This window comes from Cyprinus carpio, chromosome B7 (genome assembly GCF_018340385.1).
Source record: "Cyprinus carpio isolate SPL01 chromosome B7, ASM1834038v1, whole genome shotgun sequence".
Lineage (NCBI taxonomy): Eukaryota > Metazoa > Chordata > Actinopteri > Cypriniformes > Cyprinidae > Cyprinus > Cyprinus carpio.
The window spans coordinates 19,126,433-19,147,342 of record NC_056603.1 but is presented as its reverse complement, the minus strand read 5'-3'; the positions used below and the strand labels follow the sequence as shown (position 1 = coordinate 19,147,342).

The 20,910-nt window shown below is 36.2% G+C and overlaps 1 protein-coding gene across 1 annotated transcript in view; it reads right to left on the bottom strand.

The window, feature by feature from the left end:
- LOC109063076 (coronin-2B-like) overlaps window positions 1-15,983 on the bottom strand; it is a 40,782-nt gene extending 24,799 nt beyond the window's left edge. Inside the window, exon 1 of the mRNA XM_042727723.1 lies at window positions 15,718-15,983. Within this exon, the coding sequence (XP_042583657.1) occupies window positions 15,718-15,732 (15 nt within the window). The 5' untranslated portion in view covers window positions 15,733-15,983. The remainder of the gene's footprint in view (window positions 1-15,717) is intronic.
- Between the last annotated feature and the right edge of the window lie 4,927 nt (window positions 15,984-20,910).

Genomic DNA, 20,910 nt, shown 5'->3' with positions numbered 1-20,910 from the left:
GACACACAGTCTTTTTTATTGCATTCAGACAGCTACAACTGACATTTAAAACTCAGGTAAAATATGATTTTTTTTGCCATGATGTTGAACAACAGGATGTGTTGATGTAAGAACACTGGGAAATTTATTGAGTGTATCGTGACATACTTTCTCCAAAACATAAGAAACAAGACCACCAGTTTCCTCCCTTTTTGTCTCTGTAGGGGATCAGACAGACAGGCTACAAGACAGAAGATGGGGGGTTGATGGACTGCTGGGGAGACGAAATGAGAGAAAGAAATATTAGGCCCTTCTTTTGCAAAGGTGAAATTTTTAATACTCAACACTCAGTCCTTTTCTGTGAAATGAAAGGCTTTTCCTTTTTATTTATTTATTTTTTTTTACATTTTGATTTGATTCCTTTTTATTAAAGGTTTGATTTTGATGACTCATATGTGAAAAAGAAAAAAAAACTTGTAAAGTGCTACAAGTGTCATCTGGGGATATAAACTGTATGTTGTTGTTCATGCATTAAGGGACAGGATGTCCTTGAGAGGGTTATCAGACTTTGATAAAGAAGTAGAACATAATGAAAGAGGAAGTTATCTGATGCCGTGCTAAGAGACCAACATTGTCAAGGACAGCCTTGCTCTGCTCTTAAGGTCCAGTTATGCTTCTAAAAGATCCTTTCTACTATAGAAATGGTAAACACCTCCTCTTTCTCTATCCTACACTCTGTAGCCTCCATATTACTTATAGCTTGCTTGTGAGTGTGTATCTTTTGAGTATGTCCATTCACTACCAGTCAGAAGTTTTGTAACTTACTTTCTCTTTTTACTATTTCCCACATTTTAGAATAATTGTAAAATTATCAAAACTATGAAACTGCAAACATGGGAAAATTAATGGAAAAAAATGGTTATGCTTGTTACTGTGATCACAGATATTCTTTTAGATGTAACAAGTCTATCTCTATGCAATCAGCTTTTGACTTTTTAATCATTATACTATACTGTACAATGGTTTATTTATTTTCTTAATATTCAAAATCAGTATTAAAAAGACTTGTTCCTCCCTAGTGTTGTCATGGTACCAAAATTTCAGTATTCTGTACCAATACCAGTGAAAATTTCGGTACCAAAAGCAAAACACAAAAACATGCTAATTGAACAACATTATTTTTATTAATAACATTAAACAAAAATTAAATGTACAAAGCCAATGCCATTCTTTATACTTATTTAAAATTATTTCAAGTTTTTCCAAAAGAAATAAAAGTATGTAAAAAAGTAAACAAGTTTCACCCAAAAGTTTTGTCATATTTTTGCTGCCGCTGAAAAACATCTGTAAAATGTTGACTGTTTTGGGGTTTGCTGGTGTGTTTCATGATCTTCCTCAGTCTGCAGCTGTAAAAGGAAAATATAATATACTTAAGTACAGCAATGGGCTGAGTCGGACCAAATGCAAGAATATTCAATTGACTGCAACGGTGTCAATTGATCTTTGACACCAGCTAAAATATAACTTTTCAGTCAATAAAAATCCTCAGCTTTTATAATAAATTTAGATAAGAATATATATACTAAGTGTATATCAAACAGATTTGATACTTTAGTATCAAAAACACTTTACAATAAGATTTCATTCGTTAGATAACATGACCTAACAATAAATAATAATTATACAGCAATTATTCTTCTTTGGGTTCATTTCAAAATTTACTAATACATAAATCACAAGTTCAATCTGATAAATTATTTAATGCACAATGAATAAACATGAATGATCAAGTGTTTGTAAAATTCACAAACATTAATGAATGTTGTACAAATATATCGTTCACTCACTGTAAGATGTTACTAGATCTAAGTTAGATAAATGATGTTTTATTAACAAGGTTCGGGAGGAGCGCGTCATATACTTAGCCTAATTAACACAGGTGGAGCGCACTCAAGTTAATCAACAGCATGGTATAAATACAGCAGACTTACCTCTATTCATTGACGGTTTTTCAGCTTCCCTCTACCGCCCCATCTCCTCACTTCGAGTTCATTTTACACTTTTATACGGGGAGGGGGGTACTCTAGGTTCAGGCCATTCCCGAGCTCGGAGACCTTCCCGGACAGCACACCAAATATGCATTACCATACTGCAACTAATTATATGTATGCATGAACTCGTGAACATGAAGTCATTGTAAAGTCTTTACAGGAAATAAATTTTGACTCTACTTTTATTTAATCCAAACTGTGTTCATATTTAATTTTAAAGGGCTTTTAAAACCTGCTAGAGTTATTCAGCCAAAAATAACAACTAACTTACTAAAAAAAAAAAAAAGGCCAGAAATGTTTTTCTATTGGACTGATATGACATTAAAACTGTTAACCATACATTCTCTAATACACATATTTTGGATACACAGTTCATTTACACTAATAAAAGTTATAGGAGCATTAAATATTTAACAAAGAAACGTAATTCTAATGTTCATTATATTAGTGTTAGCCGCGCTTATGCTAACAATTAACTATGTATACACTAACGGCGATGTTTATTTCAATCCGACATTCAAATTAAAATATGGAATAATATTCATAAAAGAAGCTATAAATATAAAAAATGCAATTAAAAACGTATCTGCTTGAACTCTTCGTGGTGTTGCCCTTTAATCTGCTTGAACTCCCAAATATCAAAATTTGTCATTAATGACTCGCCACGTCATGTCTTTTCCAAACCCGTGAGACCTCCGTTCATCTTCGGAACACAGTATAAGATATTTTAGATTTAGTCCGAGAGCTTTCTGTCCCTCCATTGAGAATGTATGTACGGTATACTGTCCACGTCCAGAAAGGTAATAAAAACATCTTCAAAGTAGTCCATGTGACATCAGAGGGTCCGTTAGAATTTTTTGAAGCATCGAAAATACATTTTGGTCCAAAAATATCAAAAACTACGACTTTATTCAGCATTGACAGTTCTCTCCCGGGTCTGTTATTACCGCGTTCACAGCACAAACGGTTCGCGAACGAATCACTCGATTAAACCGGATCTTCTTGAACCAGTTCACCAAATCGAACTGAATCGTTTGAACAGGTTGCGTCAACAATAAGCAGTATTAATCCACAAATGACTTAAGCTGTTAACTTTTTTAACATGGCTGACACTCCCTCTGAGTTCAAATAAATCAAATCTTCTGGAGTAATTCATTTACTCAAACAGTACACTGACTGAACTGATGACCGAAGTTGATAACGAACGAAAACATTGGCTCGTTCTCGAGTCAAGAACCGGTTGCATCGGTTTTCGGATCACCGGTAGTGATGGGAAGTTCTGTTCTTTTCCGCGAACCGGTTTTTTTTCGGAGATTTTGATTCAATAAACCGGTTGCCGAAAACACGGTTCACCAGTTCTTTTGCGCTCGACGTAATGACTTCATTGGGCCTGGGGGTTGCCCTTGATTCAAGCCTTCGGTTTACCCGCGCTCAGAAAACATTAGCACAGAATCAGTTCAGAATCAATCACCAAAAGAACCAGTTGGTACAGAGACGCGCTGTGTGTCAAGTCTGAAATCACGCATGCGCAGTATCATCAGCTCCTCGCTTCTCGAACCGGACGCGCGTGACTGAAAGAGATCCAGAAAGATTGTTCTTGACTCGAGACCGAGTCAATGTTTCATTCGTTATCTGGCTCGGTTCAGTCAGTGTACTGTTTGAGTAAATGAATTTACTCCGGGATAGATTGGTTTATTTGAACTCAGAGGGAGAGTGTCAGCCATGTTAAAAAAGTTAACAGCGCTTAAGTCAGGGGGTAGGGATTAATGCTTATTGTTGACGCGAACCATTTTCAAACGATTCAGTTCGATTTGGTGAACTGGTTCAAGAAGATCCGGTTACATCGAGTGATTCTTTTCGCGAACCGGATGTGCTGTGAACGCGCTTCTAACAGACCCGGGAGAGTTGTCAATGCTGAATAAAGTCGTAGTTTTTGATATTTTTGGACCAAAATGTATTTTCGATGCTTCAAAAAATTCTAACGGACCCTCTGATGTCACATGGACTACTTTGAAGATGTTTTTATTACCTTTCTGGACGTGGACAGTATACCGTACATACATTCTCAATGGAGGGACAGAAAGCTCTCGGACTAAATCTAAAATATCTTATACTGTGTTCCGAAGATGAACGGAGGTCTCACGGGTTTGGAACAACATGAGGGTGATGGTCATTAATGACATAATTTTGATATTTGGGTGAAACTATAACGTATCTGCTTGAACTCTTCGTGGTGTTGCCCTTTAAGGTGTTTTGTTAGTTTGATGCGTTTCCTCTTTTTGAGGTCGCCACGTCTCAATGCTTTTATGAAGAAGATAGCTTTCGAATAGTGCATCAAGAACTGGGTTGACCAGGTACTCGGTACCACCAGTACTTAAAGCAATAGTTCACCCAAAAATGAAAATTTGATGTTGATCTGCTTACTTCCAGGGCATCCAAGATGAAGGTGACTTTGTTTCTTCAGTAGAACACAAATTATGATTTTTAGCTTCAGGCGTTGCAGTCTCTCAGTCGTACAGTGCTTGGCAAATGGTAACAGAATCTATGAATCAAAAAAAAAAACATGCACAGACAAATCCAAATTAAACCCTGTGGCTTGTGACGATACATTGATGTGTAAAGACACAAAATGATCAGTCTGTGCAAGAAACTGAACAGTATCTGATTCACGCAATGTCTGAACTGTTAGAACTCTTGTGAATGCACTTCACAGCAGCAGGCGTGTGAGACATCATCATCTTCTTGTTGCTTTAAGGCGGATTGCAGACTTAAAGCAACAAGAAGTTGATGATGTCTCACGCGCCTGCTGCTGTGAAGCGAGTTCACAAGATGATGTGTCTTTACACATCAATGTATCGTCATGAGCTGCAGGGTTTAATTTGAATTTGTCTGTGAATGTTTTTTTTTTTTTAGATTCATAGATACTGTTACCATTTGCCAAGCACTGTACACCTGAGAGACTGCAATTTGCGTTCTACTGAAGAAACAAAGTCACCTACATCTTGGATGCCCTGGGGGTAAGCAGATAAACATCAAATTTGCATTTTTGGGTGAACTATCACTTTAAGAAAACCTGGCACCTTAATGTTTTCATTTATTTATTTATTTTTGTACCGACTTGGTACCGAAATACCAGGTCTTTTGACAACACTATTCCTCCCGTATGTCCTCCCGTGTCCTTGTGTCTTTAAGCATGGCTGCACTGACTGAAAGAGCATCCCCTAGAGATTGTCATTCCCAGGAGAGGAGCTGTCTGTTGTTTTCCTTCCTCTAACCTCCCTGTTGTTAATGGACAGGGTGTGATAAGAAGAACCAACAGATGGATAGATGGGGATTACGGTGGGGAGGTAGAGACAGGAAGGACAAAGGATGGCACACGTTAGGAGATGGAGGGGGTAGGGCAGCAAGAAGATGATCGTTATGGTCACCATGAGACTAGACCATGACTCAGCTCTCTGTTGATCTGTCAATCAAATTACACAGGATTCACTAATAACACTTTGCTGCGTTAAGACGTGACTAATTCAGCTTGAAATTAGGAAATTTCTGAATGAAAGTAGGCATAGAGGTTGACTTTTTAGCATGCATAAAGAATACAGAGTGACTACTATGTGTGTGAGCTTTCTGACACAGCTTGAGATGTCCTGATGCCAGCTCTGAACCACATGCAACAAAAACACAAGCCCCAGTTGTGATAACGGCCATCTGGCAAGTGCTCAAGAAGAATATTCAGTACTGACTCTTTGCATCCAACGTTTCTTAACCGCAGGAGCTGCTTTCTGCTGGCAGAATACTTTTCATCATTTAGAGGGCTCCAACACAGATGTAGATGCACTTTGTGAAATTGCTTCTATCCCAACCTACATATTTCTTAGTTTGGAATGCCAAGAGTCCAGCAAATTTGCATAAAGTCTAACAGCCTGTCATCTCTGATTCAGTAGATATCCACTTCACCTGTCAAAAATAATTCATTGAAGCTGCCCAAGTAGTTTTAATAGCAGCTTGCTGTTTTTTTTTTTTTTTTTGATCGATAGCGACTAAAACAAACAGTCCTGAGAGATAAACATGTGAAATGTTTTTCTCGGATAAACTGCGCACAGTAGGGCACATAATAATCATACCTGACAAAAACCTCTGTCAATATTTTAATTCTGAACTTCACAGTCTGTACAGTCCATCTTTTCTGCTGAGCAGCATTTTTATAGGAATTTGCAAAAATGTAAACGTATGAGAGTGGGTTATTTATAGTTCCAAATCATAGTTCCATATGTAGGCAGCATTATAAGGCATAGAAATGCTTATGACACAAAGGCTGTTCCAAGGCAGCAACACTATGCTGCCTTCATTGATACCTTCTTTTTGCCAGATTCTGAGGTAGCATCACCTATATCTTTTAATCCCAGACTACACTAGGTCTGATTAACAATACATTTGCATATCATTGTAAAAGTATTGGTAAAAAGGGTGTTTGTTTTATTTTAGAACAAAGCTTTTGCCAGTAGTGTCTTTTTTGTATGTGTGAAAATTCTAACCAGAATGATGGCTTTTATGTAAATTAATTAACACATGAAAATGCTAATTTATGTATGCTCAGTGGTGTGAAACTATGGATGACAATTTTTAAACTGTAGAGCAGAAATGTGCGTTTTGACAATTTATAGTAAAGAATTTTGTCGGTATGAGATTGAACCATTTGGTGGCATTCACACTGTCTCTACCCTTGTCTTGCTCAGTCTATTCAGTGCTTTCTAATCCTATGAAAGCTGTATATAAGTAAGTCCCTCTCCTGCATTCTCTATCTTGGAGAAAGTCCTTTTATAAATTGGATTAAGGCTTCAGATTTGGCAATGCTTTGCTGACTAGACAGACTTTCTCTCCTGCAGTCTCTGGCTCCCTGTGCAGGTAACAGTCTGCTCCTGTATGCTACACAGAAGAGGAGCATCATGGCTCAGACATGCCATCTGCCCTGGATAAATTAGCCAGACACACCACACCCAAACCCAAAACAGTCACAGTGACATAACCTAGGCATTGTGTAAAAGCTATAAGCAATATTAAGCATAGTGGTCGATCCATATAGGTTTTTAATCACCAATTTTTACTTAGTAGACTGTCTATCAAATTGCTTAATTGTGTATAGTTTCATAGAAAAACATTAAATGAATAATTTCTTAATATTGTAAGTGTTGTTATACTCATATTTCTCATATTTTCAGGACCTATGAAGCCACAATCAAAGCACTGCCATTTCAGATGGTGCTATAACAACATCAGCCAGACCTCAGAGGCTGGCATCCTGTAATAGTGTTAACCAGCTACTGATGAGCACTGTGACCTTCCACAGTGATATGACAATGTCATATTAGCCTGTTGTCTTCCTGCTTGGCTAATCTCTTCTGACTGTTTCTCATTGCTGGCAGGATTCTGTTTCAGTGTGATCGCCAGCACAGCACTCTGAGCTAAAACTGGCTTTTGCAAGGTGTGCTCTGAAATGTGCTCAGGCTAGTGTCAAATATAAAACAGCTGTATGAGAGGCTGAGTGAGGTGATGAGTAAAACTACTAAGCAAAAATATCAGTGAAGATGGCATTGTTAAGCTAGCATTCAGCGGCAAAAACAGTGATTTCTGTAAAATGTGATCTAATACATGCGTTTGTGAGAAACTGAAATTAGTTTTAAACCTCATTTTGTATTCCATCTTGCATTACAGAATCTATTCTTCAAGTTTATATGAAACTCCAGGCACATCAGGAGGTCCATGGTACAAGGAGAAAACTATGTATTAACCTTCCATGTATATCAATGGAACATGCTCTGTGATGCAGGATGCCAGAAGTAGCTCTAGTACTAGTACTAGTAAACTGCAGTTTGTTTTGAGGTAATCACTTGCACATAACTTAAACTTTGGGGTCAGTAGGATTTTTAAATGTCACTTGTGCTCAACAAGACTGCATTTATTTGATTAAAAATGCTGTAAAACTGTATTACAGTTTAGAACCTTATATATTTTGTAACTTGTTTTTGGTTTACTTAGATCAATTTAATGCATCCTTGCTGAATAAAAGTAGTAATTTCTTAAAAAAAACAAAAAAATTAAAAAAAAATTCTACCCCAACTTTTAAATGGTAGTGTGATTAATCTCTAGAGCCACAAAAAAATAATGACTATCCTGAGCTGTTATGTTAAAAGCCAGCAAACAGGTCAAATGTAAGTCCAAATGTAATTTAACGCTTTTAAAACCCCCTGAAAAAGAATCAGGCACTGGTAAAACAAAACCTCTTGTGTCTTTTAAATTTTAAATGATAAGCTAGACTATATTTTTCCAGTTCTGGACCTGGAGCAACCCCCAGCACTGCACATTTGGGATCTCCTCAGCCTGTTAGCAGAGTGCTCATGAACTGAACTGGGTGTGTTAAATGAGGGGCACATCCAAAATATGCAGTGCTGGTAGTGCTCCAGTGCAGGAATATACTTGCACAGTGATTATTCTAAATACTATCAACCTAAAAATCATTCTTTAAGATATTTGTATAGTCTAATGTTTATGACAATTTACCGCTCCTTGTTATTTGTGTCACTGACGTCATCAGCAGAGGAAATCAATTATCTTTATTGACAGATTTCTGTTTCTGCACAAATGCATGCATGTATGTGTGTCCCCTGTGTCCTACATGTGACCCATTTTGGATTCATGCATGGAGTTGAGCTCTTGAAAAATTCAGTTAAGTGTTGATTAGATGATTGTTCATTTTTGGGTCAACTACTTCTTTAAATGGTGGTATATTTAAAATTTGTTGCCGTAGTATATCTTCCCAAACAGATGCAATAAACAGTTGGAGTGTTAGAGCTGAAATCTGTGTCAGTGGGTGTGTATCTGGCTGTCTGTCTGTTTGTTTATGAGTCATTGTTTGTGAGGTGGTTTTTTTTTTTTTGTTATGATGTTGTAAAAATTGTTTTGCTTTTTTTCTCAGACATCCTCTCTAGTGTCTTCTTCATGCTTCTTTTAGTTTCTCACTCTTGCACATTCTCTTTTGTCCTTCTACCTATATTTCTCCGAATCCTCCAGCTCTGTTTTGTTGTGTGCGATATTTGTTTTTTGTTTTTTTGTTAGTGAAATTTGATTAATTGGAGGCTGGAAGCAGAACCAAGCACTCGGAAAACTGCCTGAAGGAAATCTGGGCCGCTGTAAGTCCAGGATCACATGGGGTTAGATCTGTGCCTCTTTAAATTGCCTTCCACAAAACTGACTTTCTACCTGAGGCCTGTAATACTTGTAATGCATTTCTCATGCCAAGTCTGCTTTCTATCCAGCCCATATTTTCCACTCTTGATTTGTTCTTGATTTATTCATCTGAGCGGGTTTTTGTTGGTCTTATTGCAATAAAGAGTGTATAGATTTGATATTACAACTGAATTTGTTTGATCATGTTATCATGTTCTGGCTAATGTTTATAATAATATTGATAATTCTTGCTGGAATAGCTAGCCCATGCTGTTCTGAAAGTGCAGTGTCTAACAATGCTTTAAACACACACACACAGTTTTTTGCTCCTTTGCACTTTTTCTCACTGATGCATTTTCTAAGAAAATAAAAGGCTTGAGGTTTTGGCATATCACTTCAAAAAACACTGCTGAGGGCCAGAGAATGCTGGGAAGGAATGTGAATGTTAATTGAGATCGGTTGGCTGACCTCTCTCTCTCTTTCTGCTCTCAAAGAAAGCTGCTCTCTTTTTTTCTTTTAAGTGGCAATAGCCTCAGACAACTTGTAGGTATTGTTTACTTCAGCCTGAAGTATAAAAAACATTTTCATAATGTTCTCATTGTGCTTTCTCACTTATGACCAAGCCCAGATGGAATCTGCTATCTTTTTTTTCACAATTTCTGTGCTAATTTTGTGGAGGAAGGAGAATCTGTGAAATGGATTTAAAAAAGAAAAAATGTGTTAAACCGAGCTGAGAATACCAGATTTTTAATAATAGCTGGAAGCACAAAATTAGCCTTAATATTAAATAAATGTGCAAAAGATGAGAGATGGATTCATGATTGACATGCATTCCAGTGTTGCCGCATCAGATTATGCTTTGACATGCTAATGATCATGAAGGCCAAACATTTGTTTTATGCAAATTTTGGAACATTGGATTAAATGTTCCATAAAAAACATATATGCTAACTTCAGGTCGACAAGATTTTTATTCTGTGTGAAGTCATGCGCATACATTATGATGGAAACTAATTTTATACATAAAGATGTCATGAAAATAATTGACTACTTTGCATGAATAAATTGTAAATGATTTTTGTCTTGAATGGAAATAGCTACTGACATCCTTAAAGTGTCTCATAAAGAAACAGAGCATATCAAAACTAATTATGGCAGGTCCATGTGAAACTGTATCATAAGGCAATTGTACTATATTGTGTGGAACGTGCACACCATGCTGAAATGTGTCACACCCCACATTGTCTTCATAAACAGACAGCGCTGATAAGCAGTCTTTGTTTTGATGAACTCATAGAGGTCCAGGGCTGAAATGAAAACTCGTAAGTGATTGAAAACCTGACATTTAAATTAACGAAAACAAAACTGTTATTTAAACAGACAATAAATTATATAAAGCAAGCAAAGAACACTGAAGCAGTCCAAGACTTCAGTCTAGTGCGAATTATGGCATTGTTCCAAGCCTGCCATATAACATGCATGAAAGAAAGTGTGTCATTTAGCAGCATTTTACTGCAGCAGATTGCTGTTCACTTCTAAATTTAAAAGAGCCATTGGTGAGTGGGATCACTCAGTGGAATGTATTGCTGTACTGCATTACAGATAATGAGCTCCATTTTCATGAGACTGTATTTGTAGGAGAAGTGTGTTGAAATCCTGAGAGCGGAAGCATATGACCCATCTTCATCATGCTGTCACGCTTTAGTTCCCACTCCCACACTGTTTGATTTGTGTAGGCTGTAGCATTTCCTTATCTGGTCCCATGTTCCAGTGTGAACTTCTTACACACAGGGACACAAAAATGGGATTGCAATATTAATGACTGTTTCCAAAACTCATGCCATTGTTTGAGCTGAAAGTTGGTTGCTGTTTTTGTGGATGTTTTTACATTGTGACTATAAACTCTTGACACCCTGTAAGTGTATGTCTGTGAATCTAGGATTGCAGTGGCAATAGATAAAGATATCTCAAGGCAAGAATCTTAATATAATATTTTCTCAGTTTCTATGCCTTAGAGTAGGAGTGAAAAGAGAGAGGAGACAGACAATGGGAATTACAAGACAGTGTGAACATCACACACTGATGCCCCTCAGCTGCTGTTTATCTACACTGAGTCTAACCAGCCCAGGACCACAGGAAGCACATCCTCTTCCCAGTGTCTCTACCTCATGTTCACTACAGCTCTGCAGGAGCTGAGCAGGATATTTATAAATGACATGATCTCCTTTCCTTTTCTATAGAAAGTCCCACTGAAACTCTCAGTCTCTGTGGAGTTGGTTCTATCGAATAACTGCATCAATGAATACAATGTCTCACACTTTCTCAGGCTTCATAAAAAAGTTGAAGAGAAATGCCGGACCTTTTGGTCATTTGTTCATTATTGGATGTTTTCTGTATAAGCACATTGGCCAGCGGGAGGTTAGGGTTGCTAAGCTAGCTGTTAGGACTTGGATCTAATGTGACTCTTCTCAGTGTGTGTGCACACTGCATGCACAGGGCATAATAGCCTGCAAATTCAGTCCAGATTATAAGATTCCCTCTGAGGATAAAACAAAAACCAGCATCCAAATCAAGCGTGTATTCAAGGTTGCCTGGTTTGCTAAACATAACTAGCCCAATGGCCCATCAAAAATAGCTCAAAACTAGAGTAATGACTCTATCCCAAATATCAAAACTCAAAATATGCACTCCCATATCTGAAATAAGTATTTTACATATTTTATAGTCACTTTTGTCATACTCTTGTGTTTTCATTAAGGAGCTTAAAGTCTCCCTACCAGTGTCCCTCCCTCATCATCTAGCAATTTTATCATTGATAGAATGTGAAATTGGTAAAATATTCTAATACAAGCACTTCAGTCAAATACAATGCAATATGTCAAACTTTTAACTTAAACTAACAGCATCAGTTTAAAAATAGCTTAACAGGACAACCGTGGACATGGCAATCATCCATGTACTAATACACTATGCTTGTCACTACTCTATTAGGTATTTCTGTTCTATAAAATATTCTATAGTGCATTTTTTAGCAAATATAAAATATTATTTTAAGAATGATTTTAATAATTATTTTATATTATTAAGTACATGCATTAGAACAAACCTACATAACCAAACAGTTTTGTTGTGATGTGCAGGATTGTATTAATGCTTTGCTGAAATTTGTTAGGAATTCATTAGAGATATCCTTTAGAGGAACTATGAAGAATAGGGAATATTTCCTATTGGGATGGAAGCTTGGGTGGGACATATAGAAGGGCTAGTTCCATTTATTTTTTAGTTATGTCACAGCCATGAACCATGATTTGTTACTTGCTAGTTCCTGAAGATAATATTAGAAGGATGGGCTTTTTCATTCTAGAGAGCATTTGATTGGACAAAAATCTTTGTAGAGGAGTCTTATTTTTGGTGCATTTTCTCATAAGAGAACGTTTATAATAATGTGTTTTTCTTATATATAAACAATATAATTACTGATAAACACTGTTTTAGACATGGGTTTTTCTATGTATAGTGTAACTTTTGTTTGCCATAGTTTTTCTACTTATGTGTTTTTAAACATGCCATTTCCATTTTCCTGATTTGAAGTATTAAAAACATGACCCATGCAATTAGCATCAGCATTGTGTAGTTCTATACAATAGTTCACTATTTTTATCTTTATGTATATAATATATGTATAATGGATGGGCACCAACATAGCTGTGTGAGTTTTTTGAGTGTATGTAACATATAGGCTGCATATACACTTATATTCACATCTCTGCCATAAAAAAAAAAAAAAAAAAAAAACACCCACCCACCCACCACTATCTGCATGAGGTCATTTGTGCATATGGAGTGTAGTTATAATAATGTGTTTTACACCTGTGAGTTTACAGTCCTCCTTCCCACGCAGGGTCTTCTCAGTCGCTCAAACACTCCTGACAAGTGTGTTTCTGTGCATTTTATATGTGAAATAGTCTCTTAGCTTTATAAACACACCTGTACGCTTCCTACCTGCCTCTCAACATACTGACATGCAGACATGTGCAAACCCACCCACACACACCATAGATGAGAACCCTACTCACAATCACCTAATAAATACACTCACGGCACACTCAGTGATCATGAACACATGACTTCTGCCTGGCTCGGTGTGTTGATAAGGGAGTACGTTTAACCAATGGGTCTATTCTGCAAATTCTGTGGAGAATCTGATGCCTGTTGGCATTTCTGTCAGATGAAATTCTGTCCCAGGGTGAAAGAAAAGCTAAGCTTTAAACAAAGGCATGAGGGCACATGTGTTGACCTTCGACTCTATGGAGACAAAATGATCTCTAACCCCTCCTCCAGCTTTCCATCCATTCCTCCTGCTTTCTTTGTCTCTTCATATGAAATTGATTACAATGTTTTTGTGGATTTCATACTTTAATGACAGTGTAGGAATTAGGGAGTGACTTTGAGGTGGCTGAAAATTTTGATGTAAATTTTAAAGGATTTTTTTTTGGGATTATTATCTTATTAATTATAAAAGTAGATTTGTATTTATGCTATACATTATTATTATTATTATTATTAATATTGGTTTTTTTTTTGTTTGTTTGTTTTTTTAAGCCCACTAGTGTAAACCAGCTCTAACGCCTGTTGTATGGGGACCTTTCTTAGATTGTGTGAAAGGCACTTTTTGTACACTTTATTTCCTACTTTGCTTTGCTTTTAATGAGGCTTTTTGGCTTTAGTTCCTACCTTGTATGAAATTACCATCCACAGTGATTTATTTATTAATGTGTGACAGGAAGTGACGTGCATCCAGCTGTTTTATAGCCCTGCAGTGAGATGCATCCTGTCCTGTTCAAGACAGTTTGGGTGTGTGACAGTTTCAGTCCCAAGAGTCTGTGAGGATATCCTGCCACACAGCTGTGTGGTTAAACACTAGTCTATATGTGCACTCACTCTCACATAAGCAGACACTCTAGAGTGGAATCACTCTCCGTCTCTCTCTGTCTGACAGAGTACTGTTCTGCTTGGTCAGCACACATACACAAACACTCCAAGGTCATTTAGCTCTGTGCAGTACCCATCACTCGAGCCGCACTCAACATCTCAACCTTCTCCTTCAGAGCAGAACACACACACACATCAGTTCTTACACAGTCAGCAACTGCGTCGTGCGGGTAATTCATCCGGGAATAACTGCAACACACATCACTGCATGAACACTGGCACTGACTGAGATTTAAGTAAGATATGCAAATCTAAATAATATAATATAATATAATATAATATAATATAATATAATATAATATAATATAATATAATATAATATAATATAATATAATATCCATCTACTTTTCAAACTACTTTACCAATGTGAAGTTACAGGGATGCCGGAGCTTAACACAACACAACACAACATGCAGAAATGTTTATCCATTTTCAAAATCACTTGTCTTGTAGAATATTCGAGGCTTATAACATGATATATCTTATTTCCTACTATAGATTATTTTTTTTATATACAAAACCAATATATATAATGCATAAACACACACACACACACACACACACACACACACACACATATACATATCAATATATATATATATATATATATATGTGTGTGTGTGTGTGTGTGTGTGACTTATAAACAGCGTCTATTCGTGTTCATCTCTACAATATGAGGCTTAGATCAGGTATGTTTCCAGCTTTACAGACTTGTTTGTGTACTGCATGTATGATAATTTCATAGTCATTTTTGTCTAACTTTAATGAATTAAGTTCAATTAGCCCGCAGCTCATGACAGCTGTGAGAGTCCAATAACATAAATCAAACTTAAACAGACACTTTGATAAACATACAAACAAGCACAATAAAGACATAATTAGCCTGATTAATACTTAATGAACTTAGTTGAAAATGGGCTACTTTTTGACCGTCATCCTAATCCCAATGACAAAAAGTGGCCCAGTTGACCTGAAATCTTCCTATATCCCTTGGCCTGCCTCTTCTTGTTCCTTTCCTCTTTTCTGCTTTTTATTACCATCATGCATACTGTAGTATGTGACATGCTCAGTCTCTCCTCAGCAAAAAAAGTACAGCTCAGGCTTTATGCAGGACAGCACTGGATTAAGAGCTCCACTTCGTAATCAGTCTGCAAAAGCCTGACACACACACACACACACTCACACATAAACATGCCTCACCCAGCCAAGACCCACTGCCCCACTGCGGGACAGATACTTGCATATTAAACACACACAGGGAGCCAGCTGGACAAACGCACATAGAAGTTTGTACCACACAGCAAATCCAGCAGACATAAGATTCACCTGCATAAACACACACAAACACACACACACACACTCCACCTGTCCGGCACTGCAGTACACTACAGCCACAGATTGAGCAGAACATCCCACTGCAGTGAAGCCCAAACCCAGCAGCCCCTCCCAGCCTCACGCTCCAGCACACGCTTACCTTTGTGACAGTCATGCAGAGAACAGTGCAGAAGAGTCAGCTTTCCGTTCCTGAAACGCTGAGTGAGACAGCAGGACAGAGAGAGAAGGACACACTGAGCGCGTGCAGCCTGCAGTCTCTATGACAGCAGAGTGAGACACGAGAGATTGCGAAAGAGGAGGAGAAGAGAGGGAGAGAGAGAGGGAGGGTCTGGTCGCTGTCTCTCGCTAAATATCCAAGCCTATCAGTGCTGCGGTAGCCATGGTCCTGTAGTCAGGATACTGCAGTGAAGTCAGCATAGTATGGTAATACTATTACACCTTGCTCTCTCTCTCTCTCTCTCTCTCTCTCTCTCTCTCTCTCTCTCTCTCTCTCTCTCTCTCTCTCTCTCTCTCTCTCTCTCTCTCTCTCTCTTTCCATGCTGTCAGTCTGATTACTGCTGTGCTAATGAAGATTATTGATGTCCACAACAGTATTTACAATGTCTCTTTAGCTCTCTGTATTGAGATTTATATATCATCTGAAATCTGAATAAATAAGCTTTCCATTGATGTATGGTTTGGTAGGATAGGACCATTTCTGGTCAAAACTACTTGAAAATCTGGAATATGAAAAAATATAATAAAAAAAATAATCGCCTTTAAAGTTTTCCAAATTTTTCCATTTTCTAAAAGTTTTTTGCAATGCATATTACTAATCAAAAATTATGTTTTGATATATTTACGGTAGGAAATTTACAAAATATTGTCATGGAACATGATCTTTAATATCCTAAAGATTTTTTAGCATAAAATATTTTTTTTTTTTTTTTTTGACCCATACAATCATGTTTTGTTGGTTATTGCTACAAATATAAAGTGCTACTAATGACTGGTTTTGTGGTCCAGGGTCACATATGCTTTCTCTCCTTGCTGTATCTACTATCATCATACTCAGGTAACTTGGCTGCTATAATCAAAATTCATAATGGAACTTTGAAAGCTTAAAAACAGTTGAAGAAGACTCAATATTAATTTAATGGGATCATGAATTATACAATCATTGGTAATTTGGTGGAAACTGTGGTTACCTTTGTTTTTTGGGATGTATGTTTTTAAAGCAATATAATAAATGTATATACTTTAACAAGATAAGCATACTGAAGATTCATCTTAAAGTAAGAAGTGTGAAAAGCAAGAAAAACGAACATCTAAACATGATGTAGGATTAACTGTAGTTTAATTATGTTCTGCTGCCCTCTTGTGGGCCTCAGCAATATTACATCACTATTTTACATTTATTGAACAACACATTTAAAGGGATAGTTCACCCAGAAATTGTGTCATTATTCGTTCATGTGGTTCCAAACCCGTGTGATGTACTTTGTTCTGTTGAACACAAGAGAAGATGCCCAATGGAAAAAGATGCAATGAAAATCATTAGTGACTGAAAATCATTAGTTATTTTGGCTAACATCTTGTGTTGTATGGTTGAAAGCCATATTAAGGTTAACTTTATAACAGAATGACAATAAGTAGATGAAAGCAGAATTTTAAAGTGCATCTCCACTTCCTTCTGCTATAGGAAATTGAAGCCAAAATGTACCAGAAATGTCATATTTTTCTGATGTTATTTGGAGTCTGTGCAGTAGTTATCATGAGCTGGAACTGCAGGATATCAAGGTCCTGCCCAAACTCCTGCTGTCCCAATTGAAAGCACACAATCATGATGCCACACCCCATTTTTATAGCATCAAATAACTTATTAAAAACAATTTTAATAAGTTTTAAAAACAAACACTTGCAATTACATTAGCATCACTTTTTAGGACATGTGCGGCATACTTAGCTGTTTAACAGCCCCTTAGATAGCATAGCTACACCATTTTTAAGGAGATAAAAAATTAACCATTAACAGCCATTCATAATGAGTTGTGTGTTCTGATGAGATACACTAACATACAAAAGTCTGGGTTGGTAATATATTTTAATGTTTTTGAAAGACGTCTCTTATGCTCACCAAACAAAATGTATCTGATGACAAATCAATAAAAAAAGCAATATTGTGAAATAATTTAAAATATCTGTTTTCTGTTTTAATATTGTAATTTATTCCTGTGATGGAAAAGTTTAATTTTCAGCATTTTCACATGATCCTTCAGAAATCATTCTAATATGCTGATTTGATGCTCAAGTAACATTTATTATGATTATCACTGCTAAAAACATTGCTACTTAATATTGTTGTTGAAACTGTATTGTTGTTGAAACAGCACTTATTTGATTTTTATTTTATTGTTTTTTTTGTAGCAATGTAAATGTCTTTACTGTCAAATTTGATATAATTTGATTTGATTTTAATTGTATCAGTTTTGTTAAGTTCTATTAAAAACATCTCACTCAGCCAAAACTTTTGAACACATTTTTGTGTACATTTGTATATATACAGCATTTCATTATATTATAGTAGATGTTCTACCAGTGACTGTACTTTGTATTTCCTGGGGGTATTTCTGCCAGCCAAGCAACTAGTTTAGATGGAAATGCTAATGCATAGCTTTCTTCAGGAATTATAGATCTATGTGCACTAGTGTCACCAATTACAAAAATAATGGCTTTGGAATAAGAATACCAAATATAGTCCATAGTTAGTTTGTCATGGCTAATGCTAAAGCTTTTTAAAAATAGATCATATAACTCTACGTCTTTTTTTGTGGAATACAAAAAAAGGAATGTGTGTGTGTGTGTGTGTGTGTGTGTGTGTGTGTGTGTGTGTGTGTGTGTGTGTGTGTGTGTGTGCGTGCATGTGTGTGTATGCATATACCAAAAACAAACCTTTTTCAAAATATCTCCTTTTATGTTCAACAGAAGAAATAAAGTCATACAGGTTTGGAAGGACATGAGGGTATTATCCCTTTAAGTTACTTTAAGACTCCTAATTTGGCTAAAACAGATCTTAAAGCTCAGTTATGGTGATTATGAGTAATGCTGGGGAATAGTGTTTAAATACCACATTGTCCTTAAAGTTACATTATAGTTAAATTTGTCCAAGCATGCAGAGTAAATAATGTCTCATTAAAACAATATGGAGAAATGCCTGAGATAAGCCATGCTTTTGAACTTCAGAAGCATTACTGGAATGACTGTATACCTACAGAAGCAGAGATAAGAGCTAAATATCTTTTCTGCTCAGTTATGCCTGAAATACTTCTTTATGATTTTGACTGGAGCTGGAGAGTAAGGCCCTACAAGAACTTAAAGTTGTAAGTAATCTTTTCTTTGGGTGTTAAGGTGTGTGTGATCATGCAACAGGGGGCAGTAGATTTCCTAGTGCTCCGTTCACTAGCAGAAAGCTTACACTAGTGGGCAGTATTATACATTGTGCCTAAGTCGGACACGCACACTCACGTACTTATTGTGAGATTCAAGGCAGACCCCCAATTCTGGCTTGACTGTCCACCAGATCTGTCTGCACAGAAAGTGTTACTCTAGTGGAACTTTTAATGTGCACTTCTTTGGTTACAGCTTCCCATGTACATGACACAATGTTCCAGCTACACGCTGTCTGCACAGAAACCACTTCCTCTGAAGTTAGGAGCGAAGGGAAAAAGTAAGGGCCTCCAGGAAGGAGACAGGAGAGGAGCTGATGAACTGATGGCATTATGGAATACACACAAAAAGAATAAGGTGTAACCGAGGATATGGAAAATTATAGCTAAACGTTAGTTAACATAAAAATGTATGGATACTAAGACTTTAATCATTTTTCCCCAAAATATCTTCATTTGTGTTCTTGCAGAAGAAATAATGAGTGAATGATGACAGAATTTTTGGATGAACTAGTTAATGAACTGGATATGGTGAAAAAGAAGTACACTATTAGTATACTTTTAAAAAGATTACTTTTGACAGAAATAATATATTTGAAACAAATTAAAAAGAACTGTAAAATGAGTGCTTTGTTTTCAGACTCTTAATTGCATGTTATTTACATGAAATGTTTATGATATTTTAAATTTACATTAATGCATTTAGCTGAACTTTGGAGTGCTTTTGACCCACTTAAGTATATACTTTTATACTTAGCACACATAAATGCATCATAAATACTGCAGAATGTACTGACAAGCATTTTTGGTAAACTAAAATATTCGTAATGTTATTTCTATTGAAACTTATTATTTATATATATTATATTTATATTGTATTTAAAAATATTCATAAAGTGAAGTTTCAATTTATTACTTAATTCATGGTTGCAATTTAATGCAAATGATTTACTTTGAATGTAATATAAAATACCAAACTACAGTTAAAATTACAGTCAAGTACAGCACATGTGCCTTGGTATGTTAGTATGTTAGTGCACTTCTTTTAAGCACAACAATAGATTATTGAAACAAAATTTGACACTATTACAATGATCACTTTTTAAACGTGTAACAGTCATAAATGTATACACTCTAAGTATACTTAACTGGACATTTATTTCATCAGTATTATTTTGTCTGCAAGTAGGTCTACAGTTTTTCTATACTTTTAAGGTTTGAAGTATACACTTCAAGTGCACATTCAATACAATTAAAACACTTTCTTTCACAAGGGATGCTGTGCACATTTTGGAAATCTTTAGTGCTAAAAAAATTGATATGACTCTTATAAGTGCACCTGACCTTGACCATTCTATATAATGTTGTATTGAGCTGCAGTAGTCCTGCTTTTTTCTATGTAATTTTGTATTGAGCTGCAGTAGTAGATTTTATTCCCAACTATATAATTTTACCCATATAGATCTACCCTCTGGGTGTTTGTTCACGGTGTGTGTGTGTTCACTGCTGTGTGTGTGCACTTTGGATGGGTTAAAAGCAGAGCATGAATTCTGAGTATGGGTCACCATACTTGGCTGTATGTCATGTCACTTCACTTATATTGTATTTTTTTTTTTTATTTATTTATTTTTTTTCTCACAGAGGTGCATGCATAGAGCTTAGACTACAAAGATTTATTAACAAACCAGAGATTAGAATGAAAGAAGAGGAAATTCTACTGAAATCTACAAATAAAAACATGCAGGCGTCAAGCTGTCAAAGCATGGTGATGTTTCCTTCACCATTTATGTGTGTTTGTTGTGCCAAACATTTATAAAGTCCAGAGAAAAATGGAAAAGCTCATCATTCATTCATTCATATGAGGGTGTAAAAAATAGGAAAAATAAAACTCAATGTTGTATGTATGT